Source organism: Balaenoptera acutorostrata, chromosome 18, assembly GCF_949987535.1.
Source record: "Balaenoptera acutorostrata chromosome 18, mBalAcu1.1, whole genome shotgun sequence".
NCBI lineage: Eukaryota > Metazoa > Chordata > Mammalia > Artiodactyla > Balaenopteridae > Balaenoptera > Balaenoptera acutorostrata.
The window spans coordinates 56,298,548-56,317,742 of record NC_080081.1 but is presented as its reverse complement, the minus strand read 5'-3'; the positions used below and the strand labels follow the sequence as shown (position 1 = coordinate 56,317,742).

The 19,195-nt window shown below is 36.7% G+C and overlaps 1 protein-coding gene across 8 annotated transcripts in view; it reads right to left on the bottom strand.

The window, feature by feature from the left end:
* Window positions 1-19,195, bottom strand: part of DGKH (diacylglycerol kinase eta) — a 179,320-nt gene that overhangs the window by 61,145 nt on the left and 98,980 nt on the right. For 5 of the 8 annotated variants that reach the window (XM_057532626.1, XM_057532627.1, XM_057532623.1 and 2 more), the window contains exons 5-13: window positions 14,214-14,318; window positions 13,818-13,950; window positions 9,354-9,460; window positions 8,539-8,664; window positions 4,574-4,676; window positions 4,130-4,183; window positions 3,283-3,442; window positions 1,383-1,491; window positions 1,126-1,265 (exon numbers count right to left, since the gene is read on the bottom strand). In XM_057532626.1, coding sequence (XP_057388609.1) covers window positions 1,126-1,265; window positions 1,383-1,491; window positions 3,283-3,442; window positions 4,130-4,183; window positions 4,574-4,676; window positions 8,539-8,664; window positions 9,354-9,460; window positions 13,818-13,950; window positions 14,214-14,318 — 1,037 coding nt within the window. Of the gene's footprint in view, window positions 1-1,125; window positions 1,266-1,382; window positions 1,492-3,282; window positions 3,443-4,129; window positions 4,184-4,573; window positions 4,677-8,538; window positions 8,665-9,353; window positions 9,461-13,817; window positions 13,951-14,213; window positions 14,319-19,195 lie in introns of those variants that run through there. The other 3 variants (XM_057532624.1, XM_057532629.1, XM_028167558.2) reach the window with 2 other exon arrangements.

The following is a 19,195-nucleotide window of genomic DNA, read 5'->3' as shown; positions in this document are numbered from 1 at the left end:
TAGATTGGTGGCTCCCTGATGAGATTTTGTGATTTTCGGGAAGAGTGCCACAGATGGCTAATCCTATCAAAGTTGTTTTGATTCATGCTAGCTCAAATTTATAATGAGATTTTGACGTTTGTGTCCCACTTATGATGGAGGTTACTGCTTACTGAGCCCTGGATGTTCCCTATACCCCAATTCTAAACACCTCCTGCATAATACTCAGGGCACACACACTGTGATTTCTTTTTTACATGTGGGGCATTTAGAGAGAAAGCAGTTAAGAGGTGCAGTCGAGGATACCATAAAAACAGTGATAGTTCCTTCATGTGAAGCGGTCTTCCTAACACTTCCCTGTCCCTGGGAAAGGATTATGTTTTTTAGTATTTTGTTGGTTCAATTCCTTCTCAATGTGTATAATTAAGAAGAGATATTCTAGGGCTTCCCTGGTGGCGCAGTGGTTGAGAATCTGCCTGCCAATGCAGGAGACACGGGTTCGAGCCCTGGTTTGGGAAGATCCCACATGCCGCGGAGCGGCTAGGCCCGTGAGCCACAATTGCTGAGCCTGCGCGTCTGGAGCCTGTGCTCCACAACAAGAGAGGCCGCGATAATGAGAGGCCCGCACAGCGCGATGAGGAGTGGCCCCCACTTGCCACAACTAGAGAAAAGCCCTCGCACAGAAACAAAGACCCAAAAACAGCCATAAATAAATTAATTAAAAAAAAAAAAAAAAAAGAAGAGATATTCTAAAAAATCTAAGGTTTATATGGTCTTTCTTAGTTTTAATGAAACCAGAAGATGAAGGGACCATGCCTATTATACTCATCAAAAGGCCCCCCCCCATTAACTATTTAAGCTTTCTGAGCCAAATAGCAGTTAAAAGTAATTAGTGTCAACATAGCCTTCTACATTATCTTTACAATAATGGATTCATTAAACTAGTTTCCTCATTTTTTTTTTTTTTTACAATTCATTCATTCACTCAAAAAACATATTTATTGAGTGTCTATTCTGTGCCAGGCTCTGTTCTAGACCTCAGGGGTGGACCCCCGTCAGGGGTTACTGTCAGTACAATTTTAGTTATCAAAAAAAGATATCAGTATGCCACTTTCGATCTAGTTTTAGAAGAGAATTTGTTATTACCTGTCCAACATTTTGGTGCTGGCTCGTTCCAGCTTCTCAAGTATCTGAGGAAGTTGGGTGTCATCATCGTATGAGCCTCCCCAGCCAAGAACCCGGGCAAGGTCATTTCCTGTACCCAGAGGCAGTACTCCCAGCTGACACTGAAAGACAGCCCCACAGGAGACCTCAGACAAGTTGACACATAGGGACGCTGACATTTCTGTACATCACTGGTCAGCAGGTTAGGATAACTAGCAGTGAAAAAAATGACCACTTGCCTGTTTATTCAAGTTGAGCTTATCAATTTCTGACAAAACCCAACCTACGCTTCCATCTCCGCCACAAACAAGAATCCGGAAATTGTCAAACTTCTGGAATAATCTTAAACTGAAAGAAAAAAGTATTTTATTTTAGTATAAATAAATAAAAATCACGTTCCCCAATTCTTTGTCATTCTGTTAGTTATTGGTATTCATGTTCAGATTAAATATAAGAACTCTTACATATGAATTATACTATAAAAATCAATTTGAGTGCAATGTGTAACTCAAGAAAATGTCTTAATCATAAAGCGGAAAGGAGATTATAAGTAGAAATGGAGATAAAATTAGGAAAAAAGGGGAGTGGGAAATGAGAAAACAAAAAAGAAGCAGAACCCAGGAAAGAGAATGAAAGGTAAGTGATAGGAGATGGTAAGAGTACTGACTTTTCTCTTTACTTCACAAGGATATGTTATTTCCATGAGTAGCATATTACAAACCAGGGAGGAGAATCTAGGGCACTGACGCTCCTGAGTGGCACAGGGGCAGTTCCTAAAGAGACCCACCAAACCTTGCCCAGTGTACCCCCGCCATGCTCCCAGTAGTTGTTTTGCTTCCTCTTTTCCTATTTTCAGGTCAATCTTTTTACTTCTGCCTTCCTTCATCTCAAAGTTTGACACATTTCACCCTGTGAATGTACCTTTGTGCACCTCAAGTATTGTGGAAAATCGAAAAAATATGGAGACAATCTCAAGAAGTTTCACAAAGGGACTTCCTTAGAATTTTAGAGGATGGGTAGAAAAAATAAATGTCAAAAATATAAGATATTGGAACCATCAAGGATTATAAAACAGATATGCTAGAAAGGGAGACAAAGCTAACCAGCAACGGGAGAGACAAAGGTGAGGAGAGAGGCTAGATGAGGAAGTGCCAGGACACATGCAGGAGAAAGGAAGGGAGGTACAAGCACATAAAGAAAGAGCTGGGTTCAAATGAAAAAGACCAACACTCATGGGACCAGCAGGGCTTGAGACAGCAAGAAAAAGGCAATGGAAACAAGAAGGAAGACCCTGAAAGGACACAGTGAAAAGAGGCACAAAGAGAGACTGAGGAGAGAAACAGAGAAGATAGGAGAGTGCTAAATCACAAAACACAAAGGCCTTCTCAGGAACTGGTATCTAAAATCTTCATTTCTATTTCTGTGTTTATGATTTAAGGTGACAGTGGAACCCAAGAGAAAAGCCGAGTTGGCGTAAGTAAATTATAAGGAGATCGCAGGCTCTTGGGTCAGATGACACAATATCACCTCTTCAACAAAAATCATATATATATACACTAAAAATGTATTCAAAGTGCCTCAAGGCATATTTTCCCTCTTGAAAATATATTTAAGCTTTTCCCCCCAGATTTTAGGTTATATGACATTCCAGAAAGTTTGAAATGAACAATTAACAAAAGTACTTTTTTGTCATGTGTGGGAACTGAGTCTGAAATCCTTGAGGACCTGTCCTTGAGGCCCACAACAGTATCTGTGCTTTGGTTAAATAATTATTTGTATTATATACAACTCAATACTACCCTCTCATGCAAATCATTTTCCCAAGTTATTTTTTGTATTTCTATATTTACACAAGTTGATCTACTTTGTAGAGCTAAGCAAACAGAACTGTTTGATGTAGGATATATTCTAAAACATTTTCTAAACAAACTTTAGAACTTTCAGCACCCAAGGAAGATATATAAATATCAAAAAGTTTATGTTAAAATTTATAATCAGAACTTTAAAAAAAGGGAGATGTCAGAAGATCAACACAGAGATGTCTAGATGAATCTGCAATTTTCATCAGCTGAAAAACCAAGTGTATTTCGTGCTCAGTGCTACATATCATTCAAATGAGATTTATCAATAATCAATTACCCTAAATGAGGACCGCCATTCATCAAATCAAACACCTGAGCTGGATTTAGTAACTGTTTAAATCGGCGAAGAAACTTTACTCCCTGATTATCTCCACTCTTAGAATTGACAAAAACCAATAGAGGACTAACACAGAATGAAAATGTTGCTCTACAGAAACCTGTTAAAAAAAAGAAACAAAACACAGCACAAGATCAATACGTACAGCTTTCTCTTTTTAAACTCTTAAAAAAACTTCAGAGGAAAAATGATAAATTCATAAATAAAGAACCTTGTTTATTACTTTAACAATGTTATCATTTAGCACCCCCAAAAGGAGATAGGTTTATTATTTACATACTAAGACCATAGAACTTATCTTTTAAAATGTGCACTATAATGAAAAATCATACCAAAGATGGTAAAAGTATTAATCATAGATAAATTGAGATCTACCACCTGCCGTAACAACACTTAATTATTAAGAGAAACCAATCATAGTCTATAAATTCACAATTGTTAAAGGATTCATGTTCATTTTCGGCATTATATTTAACTCCTCCTTGATAAGGCCTTAGAAAATATTTTTAAATTTTATAATAAATAACAGAACTTTGATAAAGCAGGGCTTGGTGGGGGGGCTGTTAATAACACAGGTTAACAAATCATATCTTCTGCAGCTTATAATATCTATGATATCTACTGGCATCATTTATATAAAAAGTTTGAAAAGCATAAGGCACTTTATCGATGCAAAACATTGATAAGAGTTTATGGTAAAAGCTTTTTGTAATATGGTTTGCTTACAAGGAAGTTATTAGTATGCTATTCCAAAACCAGTGCTGTAAACAGGTTCTTCAGTACGTACAATTAAGTTGTAAAATTCCAGAAAAAGTGAATGAATTTATAGGAGTATAAATTCCTACAATGAAATGGTAAGAAAACACATTTCAATAAGAGCTATGCTAATGGGCAGCTTCAATTACGGAGGGGGGAAAATTGCTTATAAAAAATTAATCTTTTCAGATTGCATTTTGTTACAGAATAACGATCTTATTTTATTTGCTGAAATGTAGAATCTCTAAGTCTTATACACTGTAATTTCACCACTGTGTTAATAGTTATGTTTTTACACCTTAATTTTAAAACGTTCTTTTATAAATTAAATGTACTGTTCTGCAATTGAAATGGAATTATTATCTAAAAACGAACCAGAATAACCAATTACAGTTCTATTTATTCTAGGAAAATAGATGTACATATCAACATTTGATATACTAGGAATATACATACTTACACTACTGTTACATACCATCAGAATCGGTGCTGTTCAGTGCAATTGGAGGTATGACAGATACTCTACATTGGCCAAGTGGACATATAGGATGATATAAATCTTTGCAAGCAGTGTGTACCTAATAACAATGAAATAAACCTTCAGGAATCATAAAAACACATCAATGTTTTATTATGGTATAAGTTATATCTAAGGAACTGGTAAATGAAGATCAAGTGCATCCCAAAATGTTCAGTAATTGATAAATTACTTTAATGGCACAATATTTATACTTCTAAGGAATGGCCTAATCATTTTAGAGACGGGAATTTGATTTGGTCTGTACAGCCTGTTTTCATGATTGTCTCAGGCAAGTAGTATGTAGTCAATAAATGCCTGGTGAAGGGAAGGAGAGCGGAAGAGAAGAGGGAGAAGTGCAGAGGAAGGGAGGAAGGAAGGGAGGGAGCAAGGGAGGAAAGGAGGGAGGGAGGAGGGAAGGAAGAAGGGAAGCGAACCAGTGAGTGTCAATATCATTGTCCGTAGGAAATGATGATGACACCTACCTTATAAAATTCTTACAGAATTTAATGAAGATAAATACAATCTGTAATGTGTTTGCTCTTTCTGCAGTGATCTATAACTTTCTATTCACACCTCTTTTATAATATTGTCATGTTATTATAGTTATAAGCACATCCGTGCCTATGTTCTCAGCTAGACTTCTGGCTCTGTAAGGAAAAGGAAAAGGTCCTATTATTGCCCCCTCATCTTGGAAAATGATACACATCACAGGCACTCAGCAAGTGTGTTAACTCTGTAGAAAAAAAGTTTCAAGGTCACTCAAGCAGGGCAAACATATCAAGTAGGACCCAGGCAATTTAGAATAATTTATGTACTCAACTAGAGAGCCTTTAAATGTTTTATTAGTAAGAGCAGGCACTTCGTAAAGCACTTATTTAAAAAGGCTTTATTTCATTAGTCCTTTTAGAAAACTGGCATATCAATTAAACATGTATTTATCAAAACTTTTGAGAAAATAATTGAAATTTAATAGCGATTCTTGTTCTGCTGATGACCTAATTTTGGACCATTTCCTGTTATGACTTATAATCATTAACAATCCAAATGGATTTTAGAAAAATGAGCAGGCACAGATAGTTTTAAAAGGAATTTAAAACGTAGGAGAATCACAGAGCATTTTGCTCTACGATTATAACAATGTTAAATGAGAAAAGCAGAGATAAAATTGTATCTTCACTATTTTTACAGAAAAGGTAAAACTATGCCGAGATTGGTCAACAGCTGGAAAAATTAAGAGTTATTAGGGGGCTTCCCTGGTGGCGCAGTGGTTGAGAATCTGCCTGCTAATGCAGGGGACACGGGTTCGAGCCCTGGTCTGGGAAGATCCCACATGCCACGGAGCAGCTGGGCCCGTGAGCCACAATTGCTGAGCCTGCGCGTCTGGAGCCTGTGCCCCGCGACGGGAGGGGCCGCGATAGAGAAAGGCCCGCGCACCGCGATGAAGAGCGGTCCCCGCACCGCGATGAAGAGTGGCCCCCGCTTGCCGCAACTGGAGAAAGCCCTCGCACGAACCGAAGACCCAACACAGCCAAAAATAAAAAAATAAATAAATAAATAAAATCAAGTAAAACTTTAAAAAAAAAAAAAAAAAGAGTTATTAGGAGTGTGGAACTATGACTTATTAGGATTGTGGAACTATGGTTTGGTTTTGTTTTGAACCAGGTGACTATGTTTAGACACTAGATGTTTTGCTGTTAGATACTCATATTTTAAAGGCATCATAATATCATAATGGATAAATGATAGTGTATAGGAAGTGCAAGATTAAGAGGCATGTAACAAAAGTGATGGTGGCCCAGAAACCTGCATGTCTAACTGACACATGGAATGATTTCATGCTAAGGTGATATTTAAGTTTGCCAGAAAAAAAGAGGAAAGACATTCCAGAATCATCCCTTCTACAGTCTGTAATAATACTTCTGTCCCATTTGTGAAATTTTTAAAATGTGGCAGAGAGTAGAACAAGCAAGTAAAAGACCTAATTTAACTCCTACTGCTTTTTTTTTTTAACTCCTACTGTTAAACTTAATAAAGTTTAAAAACTGCTGACTAATTTATCCCTCCCCCGCTTTCCCTTTTGGTTACCATAAGTTTGTTTGCTATGTCTGTGGGATAAATTAGGAGTGTGGGATTAACATATACACACTATGATATATCAAATAGATAACCAACAAGGACCTACTATATAGCACAGGGAACTATACTCAATATTTTGTAATAACCTATAAAGGAAAAGAATCTGAAAAAGAATACATAAACATATGTATGTAGGTATAACTGAGTCACTGTGCTGTACACCTGAAACTCACACAACATTGTAAATCAACTACAATAGAAAAAGACAACTACTGACTAAACACAAGTAGAGACCTATATATTACAGGTAAAGACAACTTACATAAAACCTTTCTAAAATAATTCATCACACAGATGACCTGCTTTCTTTTCAAAAAGTTATAAAATAACAGCTGAAGTTCCAGAAGTAGAGAAATAGACTTCAGTAAATGCAGACTAATAAAAATAGTGGTAGATGCATACATCAGTGGTTGTCCCCCCAAAAAAGAAATCTTAGGTGGGATGGAATCTTGATTTAAAATCTTGTTTACGTGAGCACTCCTTTAAAATAAGGAATGGCAGAAGGGGGTTTTCAGGGTTAGGGTTGCACCAAAACTCCAAAGAGAGATATCTAATATAGTCTGCATATTATATTAAATGGGATAAAAGAAATAAAAAGTAACATCTATGTCAATAAAAGAGGCAATCGATGAAGAATAACAAAAGCCTGGGGATGAAGAGAATCGTGTTCGATTCAAAAATGAAAAAGAGGGGACTTCCCTGGCAGTCCAGTGGTTAAGAGTCCTCGCTTCCACTGCAGGGGGTGCGGGTTCCATCCCTGGTGGAGAACTAAGATCCCGCGTGCCGGGCAGCGCGGCCAAAAAAAATTAAAGACAAAAACAAAAAAGAAACACAAGATTGCCTATCAGGTCTGACTAAAAAATTGTAGGACTTATTTTTCTCTGTGGCCTATGGACTCAATCTCATTGATTATGAAATCAACATATCACATGCACATCTCTTGCATTTGCTCATCTTCACCGTGCTCATTAAAAGCAATGGTTTTCCGTCTTTTTGTTGGGGGGAGAGGGGCTGACTTCCAAGACTCAAAACACGACCAAACAACTCTGCCCCAATGCAAGGCAATCAGCATCGTAATCAGACAGCATCACCCGGCGCTCAGGTGAGCACTCACTGCCTCCTCGTCCTGCTGTCTTTTAGCCGCACATCACCCTCTGAGGGGCGTGAGGTCACCCTCTGAGTTCCTGCTCCGACTGCCCTCCTGCAGGGTGGCAGCCCAGTCCTCACACAGTCTGGCAGAGACGGGACCATGGCTTGCTGTTGGTTCCACGTTATGCTGTGTCTGCTTCTCACCACTTTCTTGCACATGCCAAGAAGTTTTTACATATTTACTTATTTATATAACATAAATGTATATAATTTAAATTATATCAGTGCATGGCCTACTGAACTCGGCTGCTTTCTCTCGGAGAACACACACGGGGTTGTAGCAAACTTACACTTTGCCTGTTAATCAAAATTTGGTGGCTTTCTGTGGGCAACAGGTAGTAAAACAGGCTGAAAATAGCAAACCACTAAGTGTGGCTAAAGCTTGATGAAAAACAATAAAACTGTGGGAAAGAGGTCCTCACACAAAGGGACAAGAGTAAGTGTTACAAAAAGGGCATTTGCAAAAGTAACCAGAGTGGAAGGAACGCATCTTGAAAAAAGATGAACCTTACAACGGGTGCGTGTGCTACCAGGCTCTGCTCTGCCATAAATTCTTAGCTTTGTCTCTAAATCACACAGATGAAAAAGGTACAGAAAGAAACATTTTAAATGGAAAATAATTATAAAACTCTCACCATCGTTTTACACCAAAGGCATCTCCAGTCTTGAAGACGGAGAACGCTGCCACACGTTTTTTCACAGACAGCACACTTGGCACTCACGGGCAAGTTACCCTCGAGCCACTGGTGGGGCATAGCCAGCTGTGCAGCAGGAAGAAAGGGCAGTCAAATTAAAGACCGTGGAGGACATCATTCTTAGCCAAGGGAAGAGATACAATGATTTCTTACTCTATGGAATCAGCACAATGTATCATTCGTGGCATACATTCATTTCCCCCACATTTATTGAGCATCTATTATGCCCTGAGCACTATAGGGATACAAAGATAAGTAAGGCTAAACCCCTGCCCTGAAGGATTTGCAGTCTCGCTGAGGAGAAAGGCACATAGAGAGATTACCATATAGTGACCATGAAGTGTTATCAGAGATTCACATGCAAGGGAGTCAAGGTTTTGAAGGTGGGGGGCACCATTGAGAGGAGGCCCCAAAGTCTCAGGAGTGAACATCTGAGTAAACAGCTGAGCTGAGCCTTAAAGAATAACTTAGTTGGCCAGATAAGGGTCTACAGCACCAGCCCAGCGCAGCAACCATTCCTAAGCCCTTACACAACGTTCCCCTTGAAATTTAAGAGCTGAAGGAAGCTACAAAGAACTGGATTGAAAATAAAAAGTCACAATCAACCAAAACCTTCCATCTAATCAGAATAATAAACACTCCCCCTGAACTCTCTGTCGTAATTGAACTAATAGACGCTCCCACTTAATTTCCACAGGAGAGGAGAATAAAAGAGCAGACGTGCTGGGGAGAGATGGGAGACAGTACGAGCTTACCCCATCCTCGTTCTCTATGATGTCCTTCCCGATGGACGCCAGGGTCGTCCACTTGCAGTTATTTGTTGCTCTCACTGCACACCTTTTATGAGCCTTGAACTTACACACTAAAAAAAAAAAAAAAAAAAAAAGTGAACCATTGCTAAATGAATATGCACTTTTGGACCAACAATGAAAGGAAATCACAGCATGAAATTTTAAAGTGGTCGGGGGGCCGAAGAAAAACTATATTTTTAAAAGCTTCTATTACTCTTCAATGATATTTTAAAAAGCAAATATGGTCATGTGTTTATGAAGCACTTTGATCAAGCTATAGATTGCTACTTAAAGAGATTCCACTTACTCTAAAAGAAGAAAAGAAAGGCAATAAGTACAAAAAAAATAAATTCTTGAGGAGAAGGGAGACAACACACACACACAACAGAAGAAAATAAAATTCAGTAATACAGGAGGGCTGGTAACAGCCAATTTCTAAGTCTGGGTGCTGACTACGTGAATGCGTTTAATTTGGGAAAATTCAACAAGCTGTGTACACTTCTGATATTTGCTTTTTTCTGTACGTATAATATACTTAAATCGAAAGTTTGAAACTACCAGAGAGATAAAGACCAAGATAATTCAGGGGACTTTTAAAGTGCAAGTACGTCAAGAAAATATCCAGGCATCATGGGAAATAGGTTGATGAGGGTCACAAAGATGGCACTGTCTTTTGAAACTATCCTGTTGGGATGACTACATGACAATGTAGAAGAAAGGAATGATGAAGTGATGTTCCTACTACAGGCATCGCTAATTCTCCCAGGCCATATTATCAAAAAGGTGCCTGCAAAGGAGAAATAAGAGGAAACAACCAAGACAGAAGCAGCACGTACATGAAAAAACAAATAAACCACAGATTATTTGAAAAATTAACCCTTGCTTATGAAAATCAGAACTTGACTCCTACTAAGCTTATCCATCCCTCTAGCGACACACATTATCCAAGCGTTAACGGATACTGACGTTATAAGAGTTTCTGACTTTTCAGGCGGCTCCTTATCACATGGTTTTGGAATTTCTACCAGTAAATCGTTAACAAATTTGAAATGACGGGTTATGCACCATTCTCTTTAAATTGTCCTAATTTGATGTAACATGAAAACGAAGGGGTCAAGTAAAATAACTAAGATGCCTATAGCCAAATGTTCAGAATGCTTCAAGTATCATGAATAGCCGATATATAAATGGCCACTTAAATTGAGCTGGTTTTTCCTTTAAAAATATTAGTCTATAGACACTGGCAATGCTTCATTTACCTGCTCTTTTGTGTACATTGACAAGTTCTTTCCTAGAAATCATACTATTTTTGTTATAAATGACTTTGTGACTAAGCACAGACTTCGTATAGAAAACAAGTTTTCAACTGAATTTTACTGCTGATAAACAATAGTATAAAGAAACAGCACCATAGGAAATTAGCTTAGTTTGAAAAAAAATTTAGCATGACCTGCTCCTTTTTGCTCCAAGTGACTTTTAAATTATTTAATATTTTAAACTATTTAAATGTTGTCATCTGTTACTGTATTTCTCAAAAGTACGGTTCTAGTTTTAGTTCTAGTTTTTAAAAGCAGGCTGCTTTTTAAGTACAAATAAGTACTTGATATTAACAGTCAATAACTTTTCTAAGAGGCAAAGAAGGAAGTAAAAAGAGGGCAACAGAGTATAATTTCATGGCTTTTTGAAGATTTTTCCATTAAAAATCAAACAGCTCATTAAAAATAAAAATCACTTTTGTAATAATAAAGTTCTTCATGCAATGAGCCTTGAGAATTACAAAGTTGCTTAATACAACATATACAACATATAATGATAAAAACAAAACAAACTAGTCTGTAACTATGGACACTAAGGAATGGACATGATTACTAGGCACCTTAATTTGTGCCTAGTAATTAGCTGACAATTAATTTTCTCCAAACAAGTTATTCTGAAATACGGCACTTTTTCCTGACCTGTAAAGTCATTATTTTAAAACCATAAAGCATAAAAAATACAGTGACATGTAACAAATTATGATTCTTTATTGCAATATTCAATCTTTACCACGTTGTAAGTGTTCATGGGTACTTAAGATAAAAATAAGTACCCATGTGGAGATATTTATGCTGTTGATTAAAAAAAAAAAATCACCACTTAACTTCTTATTCTTAGAATGCTGTATAAATAACTGTGAAGCACAATTATGCTCTGAAATTATAATTAACATTCTCAATTGACTTAGGGGGTTATTTATGAAATGTATTTTCTGTCTTCTATTTTTCATTCATATATTTTGTATATGCAAGGCTTTAAAATCATAATTTTAGTTATTATTCAACACAATCCTACAAGACAAATCAGTACAGACTGTTTTTACTGTGAAAACAAGGGCAGAAAGATTAAGTAAATTTAGTGATGGCGTTACACACTGGAAGCGAGATTCCATTCTAATACAATGTTATTCATTGTCATTGTTGAATGAATTTTTCCTGTATTTGCATCTCTGTTATAACTTTTAAAGTGTCTTGTATTTTAAGCCCTTAGTTTTATCAAGCAAGCAGTTTATTCAGATTTCAAGGGGGTTTCTAAAGTTTAACTTTGCTTATAGTAAAAATATCCTAAATAACCACAGTGTCATAAAATAAAAAGGCAAAATTTTTGTATATTCATAAAACCCTTGGGATTTTTAAAACCTTCTGCTGCAGTTTTAAAAATACTCATGGGCAAGACGCTGCAGATTTAAAATTTTTATCAGCAGAGAAAATGAATACTAACATATATTCCTCTAAAAAAATAATTAAAAAATACTATAATTGAGACTTAAAAAAAAGTCAGGAACTTAATTAGTAATATAATAATGTTAACACATTTATTTAAAGACTTTGAAGTTTTTTATTCTCACCAGCTAATATAATTTTCATTTTTCTTTTAAAATGCTTAGAAAAATATTCAGTCATCCCACTATTAACTTCAATTCCTAAACAGTTAACTATATTTAATAATACATAACTCTCAAATCAGAAGGATACCACAGATCAGATCTAAGGCTATTTTAGATCTGATTTTTTTTTTCAGCATTTTGAGGATAATAGACTATAAGGTAATAGTACAAAGACCTTCAAAATATCCCCATATAATATTACAGCCCTAGTAGAGTTACAGGAACACTTTTAGATCACTAAAGTCATAAAGACCAATTATATCTTTGTTGCAATCATTCTTTAAATCTAAAAAAATGTTTAATGCCTCCTCCAAATTCTCATTTTCATGAATTTTAATGCATCAGGCCATGATGCAATCTGTAATTGTTTACTTGGTGAACTTCTTATACAACGCAGTTACAAATGTCTACCATATATTTGACTAGAAAACTAGCGTCATTGTATGTACTCTCTCATTTCATTTTCATAGTACTCTGTGAGGCATAAATGATTATTATCCCCATTGTACAGATGAGGAAGCAAAAGTCTAAAAGGGTTAAACTACTCCTGGTCACAGTTTGTGGTGGTAAAACTGAAATTGGAACCCACAGGGTTTAACTACAGAGCTCTGTTCTTATCCACTAGGCTGTGTCATTGTCATATTAAATAGCCGAAATACTGACATATCTTGGATTTTGTAATTTAAAATGAATTAAAACTATGGCTCCATTTCTATTTTATTACTTAATTATGATATAGTTTTATTACAAAATTACCTAAGAATTTTTTTGTATTAGAGAGAAAAGCTAAATAATGGTATTATATGTAGTTCAAAAGTAGTACACAGTGATGGAATCACTGAGGTATTAAATTAAATAAATCTAAAGAAGGTATGGTTTTCTCTTGTTGACTATTAATGTATTTCTTTTAAGTGGTCACTGCTCTTAAATTTAAAAATAACCCACAAATCCTGCGATGAGAACAACAGCATAGACCTTAGTTTTAGAAAACTTTAAAGAAATTTAAAAGGATGACATCCATTTAAATTAAACATAAATGAAATAAAACATTTAAAACAATGCAACATAAGTAACAATCTAAATCCTGCCAAAAAGTATATACTGTCCTCACAGAAAGTTTTGTTCTCTGTAATTAAACAGAACAGAAAAAGAATACTAGAAAATTAGATTGATACACAAAGTCTAAAGAATTTTCTTTAAGGGTAGTTGCTAGTTCCTCAGGAGGGAAACGCTACATTTTGATTTATACTTCCCTTCAAATGATTTTATGTTATCTTTTCCTGAGCCAAAATATTTTCCAAGTTGGTCCTATCCGTGCAGAACTTCACTTTAAGCCACAGTAAAATTAAAACACTCTGGTCCCACTGACATGCTCCCAGCTACTGCTTCCACCCAAGGGAAATGTCTTCCTCTGATGATGTCTCTCTGTTCACAGATGTACCCGTGGCAGCGTGTTTACAGCAAGGTCAGTGTCGAGGGAGAACACACCCTGGATGTTACTGTACCTTCGCAGGACAGGCCATGGGAGGTGACTCCAGAAAGACTCTCTCGGCAGACGTTACAGAAAGTGGGTCGGGCATGGGAGCAGGCGTACCAGTTATGCATCCCTGAGAAATGTTCCACATTAAACTGGGCCACCTAGAAATGAGACGTTAGCACAGATTTGCCAAACAAGAGAACAGGACTACATTTGGAATGTATATAGTTATGATTACAATTTCAAATCCACGATTTTTAAAACTAAAACACTTTGTTTTAACTTAAAAAAAATCAGTATCAGGTTTGAACAAGTTGCTGAATGAATCTACACATACTTTTTTTTTTCGCAGAATATAGCTTTAGCGCTACGGTTCACAGTTATTCTCTAAGAACACGAGATGACAGGAGAGAGGCTGCTTTACCTCGTAAGGTTCTCTGGTCTGTACAGACTTCAGAGAGCTGATCCAATCCTCCATCTCTTTCCTATTCTCAGCGCAAAGCATTAGTCTTCTGAATGGAGTGATTATCTGAAAGGGATAATGCAAACTGATTGTTATTAACCCACGAAGAGAGATTATTGCAAGACCTAACATCTTACAAGGTGGTACCATTTCTAATCTCTTGAGTCCTTACTTCCTTGATGAAGAAAGTAAGATTCTCTGTAAGGTAAATGGATTTTAGTTCTCAGTGTGATACAATGTGGCCTAGGAAAGAAAAATTCTAAGGAGACTTTTCTTGTCTTTGCCCTCATTGCTACTTACTTATCAGGCTTTCTAGCCCTTTACCCAAGGCTATGAACTCATATAAGCAGAATATTCTTATTTCACGTAATATATCTTGAAAATGGATTCTAAATATAAATCAAAATAATTCATAGTAAGCTAGAATTAACACATATTTTTCAATATGGAAATTTTGAAAAATCAAAAATCAAAGGAATGCAATATTAAATGATTTCATAATTGGTTTATAATAGTATCAAGACTATTCTGCTTTAAATAATGTTGGGTTTACAGATCCTTTCCATGGCCTATTTTAACATGATTTATGTGACAGATTTTCTTCCCATTGTGTAGAACTCCACTGTACTACTTTTTAGTGAGAACAGGGAAGAAGAATTAGCATATAAGTCCTTTAGTTGGCTTTAAGGGATGAAAATAATTGTGACTTTCATCTTTTTTTCATGTTACTAAAGAAGGCAAATTAATTATATCAAGAATCTTAAAGCAAGAGGAATAAAACTTCATGCTGTTATAGCACCAAAAGCTTCCAAGTAAGATTCTGAAATGACTTGAAAGCAGGCCCTATTTATGTGTGAATACAATATTCTGGTTGTAACCTTGAAGTTGCTAAATCCTAAGCATTTACTGCAAAGAAGAGACCATTTATTTACTTGTGAAAGAAAAGCAAAATGTTACATTCCCACCTAGAACCCATTTCCAAATAATAAATTATATATTTACTTGTAGAGCAAATTAGAAATTTTCCCAGGTTAAAAGCTGTTTGATCAAGTGATAATCTACATACTGCAGTAGAGAGCAGATTTCCCAAGTTATGGAAAAGCAATAATTATCTCTAAAAAAAAAGGAACCCTTCCCAAAAGGAGTAAACTAGCAAGCCTCAATCATTAGTGTTCATCTTAGAAAATAAGTCCATTATTCAAAGCTATAGAGCTCAGCGCAGTTGTAGCTACTCACCAGTCACTGCTTCCTCTCATCTCTCATTAGTTTAGGCTACACAATCCTTCCGTAGACTAAGGGGCCTTTAATACACTGGACAGGCACTCATGCTTAAATACAGCCGGCCAGAAGTCACATGGACGTCGAGCATTAACCGTTCAGCACTGGATATTTGTTAATTGCATATGAAATTGAACAGAACCTCACTTTTGCATTTTCTTCTGTTTTCCACTACGCTCCTTGGATAAAGCTTATTAGCAGTTGGTCACTCCTCTTCCTCAATAAATAGTTAATGCAAAGAGCAATGCCTCCCTCATTACTTAGGAGCCAAATGGATGCTTTATTGCTTCAAAATGTTTTTCTAGGACAGATCATCAAATGCAGCAGAGAGGGACCATTAAATCATAATACACCCCTGGCTCTGATGACGGGCACAGCACTCCAGAAATCTCTGTGTGTCAATGGACTGACTGAATCAATCTGATATTCATCTGAATAAATATCACCTCTAGCATGTTTTATTTAATTTTTCTGCTATACTATATGATGTAACGCTAAGGATTCCCTCTCTCTCATTAAGATCTTAGAGTGAGTGAGACATGTATTATTTAGGTAAATAAGCCAGGCTTTCTATTTTATTCTTTAATTTTGTTTTTTTGTTGAATCCTAAGTAAAGCAGGATGTCTGATGGTTTTAACTATCTTTAATGCCTTTCTATTCTTTAAAAGCCATTGAGAATTCAATAAAAAGAGGGGAAAGGATAGAGAAATAGCTTCTAATTTTTCTTGTAGCTTTTGGAGCTGCATAAATGCCTCAACTCTAAAGGATTTCAGCAACATAAATCATGCATGTACCTCCTACGCTGACGAAGTAAAATGTTTACATTTGTAATTTCTCCTTTTTTTAAAAAAATGTGTTTTAAAATGGGCAGTAATAAGTAAAGATCATAACATATTCTTAAAATAAAAGCTAAGATTTTAAGAGCCAAACAGAAATTATAAATAATTGTGATTTACAAGCCTTGTGATTAAGAAATCGATTATAAAGTTACATTATAAGATGTTGACACGAGAAAAGAAAATCCTTCATAAATCGTGGGATGCAGAGATGTCCCGCTTTGTGGCTGCAGGACGAAAAATACCTCAGGGAGCCGCCTCGGCCCAACTGAAGACAAGGCTGGTTTACCAAGCAAACCTGTAACATCTCCCAGATTGTCCCTTTCCTCTCAGGGCTAATCACTCCTCAGGCCTCCAATGCTCTGAGTCCCCTCCCCACCTTTTACTTAAATTCTTCCTCATCACTGACCTTTGTAGAAAAGAATATGCCAACAGTCCCATCTGTTAACTGACAGGCTCTAGCTGTATCCTCACCGAACCTCATTACACTACAGTAGTTCCTCATCCAAATCTTTACCAGGAAAATATTTGAGGAGCAGCAGACTCTGAAAATTATTTGGTTCTTATTCTGAAAGCCTTTTTATTATGACAAGGGAGTAGGGCGGGGAGATGGAAGGATAGAGGAGGGGGCTATTCCCAGGGAAGACTCTCTGAGCCTGTTGGGGGCCAAAGCCAGGATGTTTCTAGAACTAGAGGACTCTTTACCTTTCTTGAAGGATCTGTAGTTTATCTATCCTAAAGTGTCCCCTAGCCCCTGGTCTCATCTCAACCCTTACTTTTACCCTCTCTTCCCACTACCACAACATTCCCAAATGACTTTTTTCAGACACATCTGAACTTACTTCAGTAATTAGTTTCTTCAAACTATAACCACCACTCCCATCTCGGGTCCTGGGAAATACACCTGTCATCCACCCCAGCATTTACTGAGTGTTTACTGCATGCCAGAGCCCAGGCATACAAACCATATGGGCTTTGCCTTACCAATCTATAAGGGAGATGGGTAAGTAAACCAAGATTTGCCTGTCCGAAAAAGTGCTATATAAGATGGAGTACAAAGGAGAGACATCTAAATTCGTTTTCTAAGTGCTACCTCAAATAATATACAAACTCCACAGGAATAGAGATATTGTTCTTACTTTGAGAGTTACTGGTCTCTAAGGGTTAATCCAAGAACACTATTATGTTGTATAAGGATCAAGAATTTCTCAGTCTGGGAAAGCATGTAAATACATAAAACAGATATAAAACAATCTGGCATTAAATATATAAAATTCCATCAAAGAGTACCATTAGAGTTAAGACTTTAAATATATAAACATGCACAGGAAAAAAAAACCAAATACCGTACTGGTTATCTTTCAGTGAAAGAACTGCAGATAATTTAAATATGATTTTTTTGGTTGGTCTATAGTTTCTACAGTAAATAGGTAGTATTTCAGTAACAAAAACATTCTTTAATTTTTTTACTAACAGAAGAATGGGAATTTAGAATTTAAAACTTTGCAGTGTTCCAAAGCTGGAGTTTTCCAGCTTGGCTGCACTTTAAAATCATACGGGAGACTTTTAAAAAAGCCCAACGTCCAGGCCACGCTCCACACCAATGAACTCAGAACCTATGAAGGTGGGACCCAGCTACCAGTTTTTGTTTTATTTTTTTTTAACTCCCAGGTGATTCTGAAGTGCAGCCAAGTTTGAGAACCTGTGTTCTAAAGATATTTTACTGCAAATTCCCAACTGGAAACCACTCATGTAACAGCAGAGTGATTCAGTGCCTAAACCCTGGAGTCAGGCGGACTCAGGATGAATACCAACAGCATCCCTTCTTACGTGTGTGGCTATGAACGTTTCCTGAGCCTCAGTTTCGTATCTGCAAGATGAAGATGACCAGTTCCTCACAGCTCTGCTGAGTGTGGTGTGGGTTAGAGAGACAACCCAAGCAAAGCATTCAGCACAGTGTCTGTTACAAGCCAAGCCTCACTAAATATTAGCATCGCAATTTTCTTAGCGCTGACAGGGAAGATGCACATATTTACAGCTTTCTTCTATAAGGTATATAGTCCTTGTGTAAGTGTGGTCCACAGACAAAAGTAACAGGAGCTTAGGTCAAAAATGGAGGCATTTTGCCAACAAAATAGTCACTGACTAGCAAACCACCAAAATAGAAATAAAGATGATGACCTATTCCTTAGAAGACATTAGGAAAACATCAACAAACTAATTAAGAAGAAATGGCCTCCCCCCCCCTTAATTGCGCTGCATCTAACCTTACCCAAAGCAGGAATATAACGGCAAAAGGCTTACCAAAGAGCATGAGATCCCAGTACAGCAGTGAAAGAGTTCAGAATGCCGTCTCTAGTAGGTATCATGCCTAAACTATTCAAGATAGCGGGTTCCTCCTTTTAACTCAGATTTCTGATTCTGCAATGAAGGAAATTCTGCAACTTTCTGTGTAACTTTAAGGGTCCAACAACTTCTTCTGTTCAAAAATTCTTATTTCTAATCTAAAGTTGTTTACAACACACTGATCACATCCGCACCCTGGCATACTTATTGTTGTATCTTTAGTGATTAATCCTGAATAGCCCTGACTGAAATAAAGATTCATTTGCAGTGAGAAGCCTTTCTTGGAGAGCAGGACAAACAAAAAGTTTAGTTGTGCTATAACAATTTTTGTTGTCTATACTTATTATAACTTAGGGGATATAATTTGACTTTTGTTAAAGCCCAATCAGGTATAAACACGTGTCTTTATAACACTAGGTTTGCTATACCTGAAATTGCCAAAAGCTTAGTCTTAATATTCCTCTTCCATCCTTCCTCATAAAA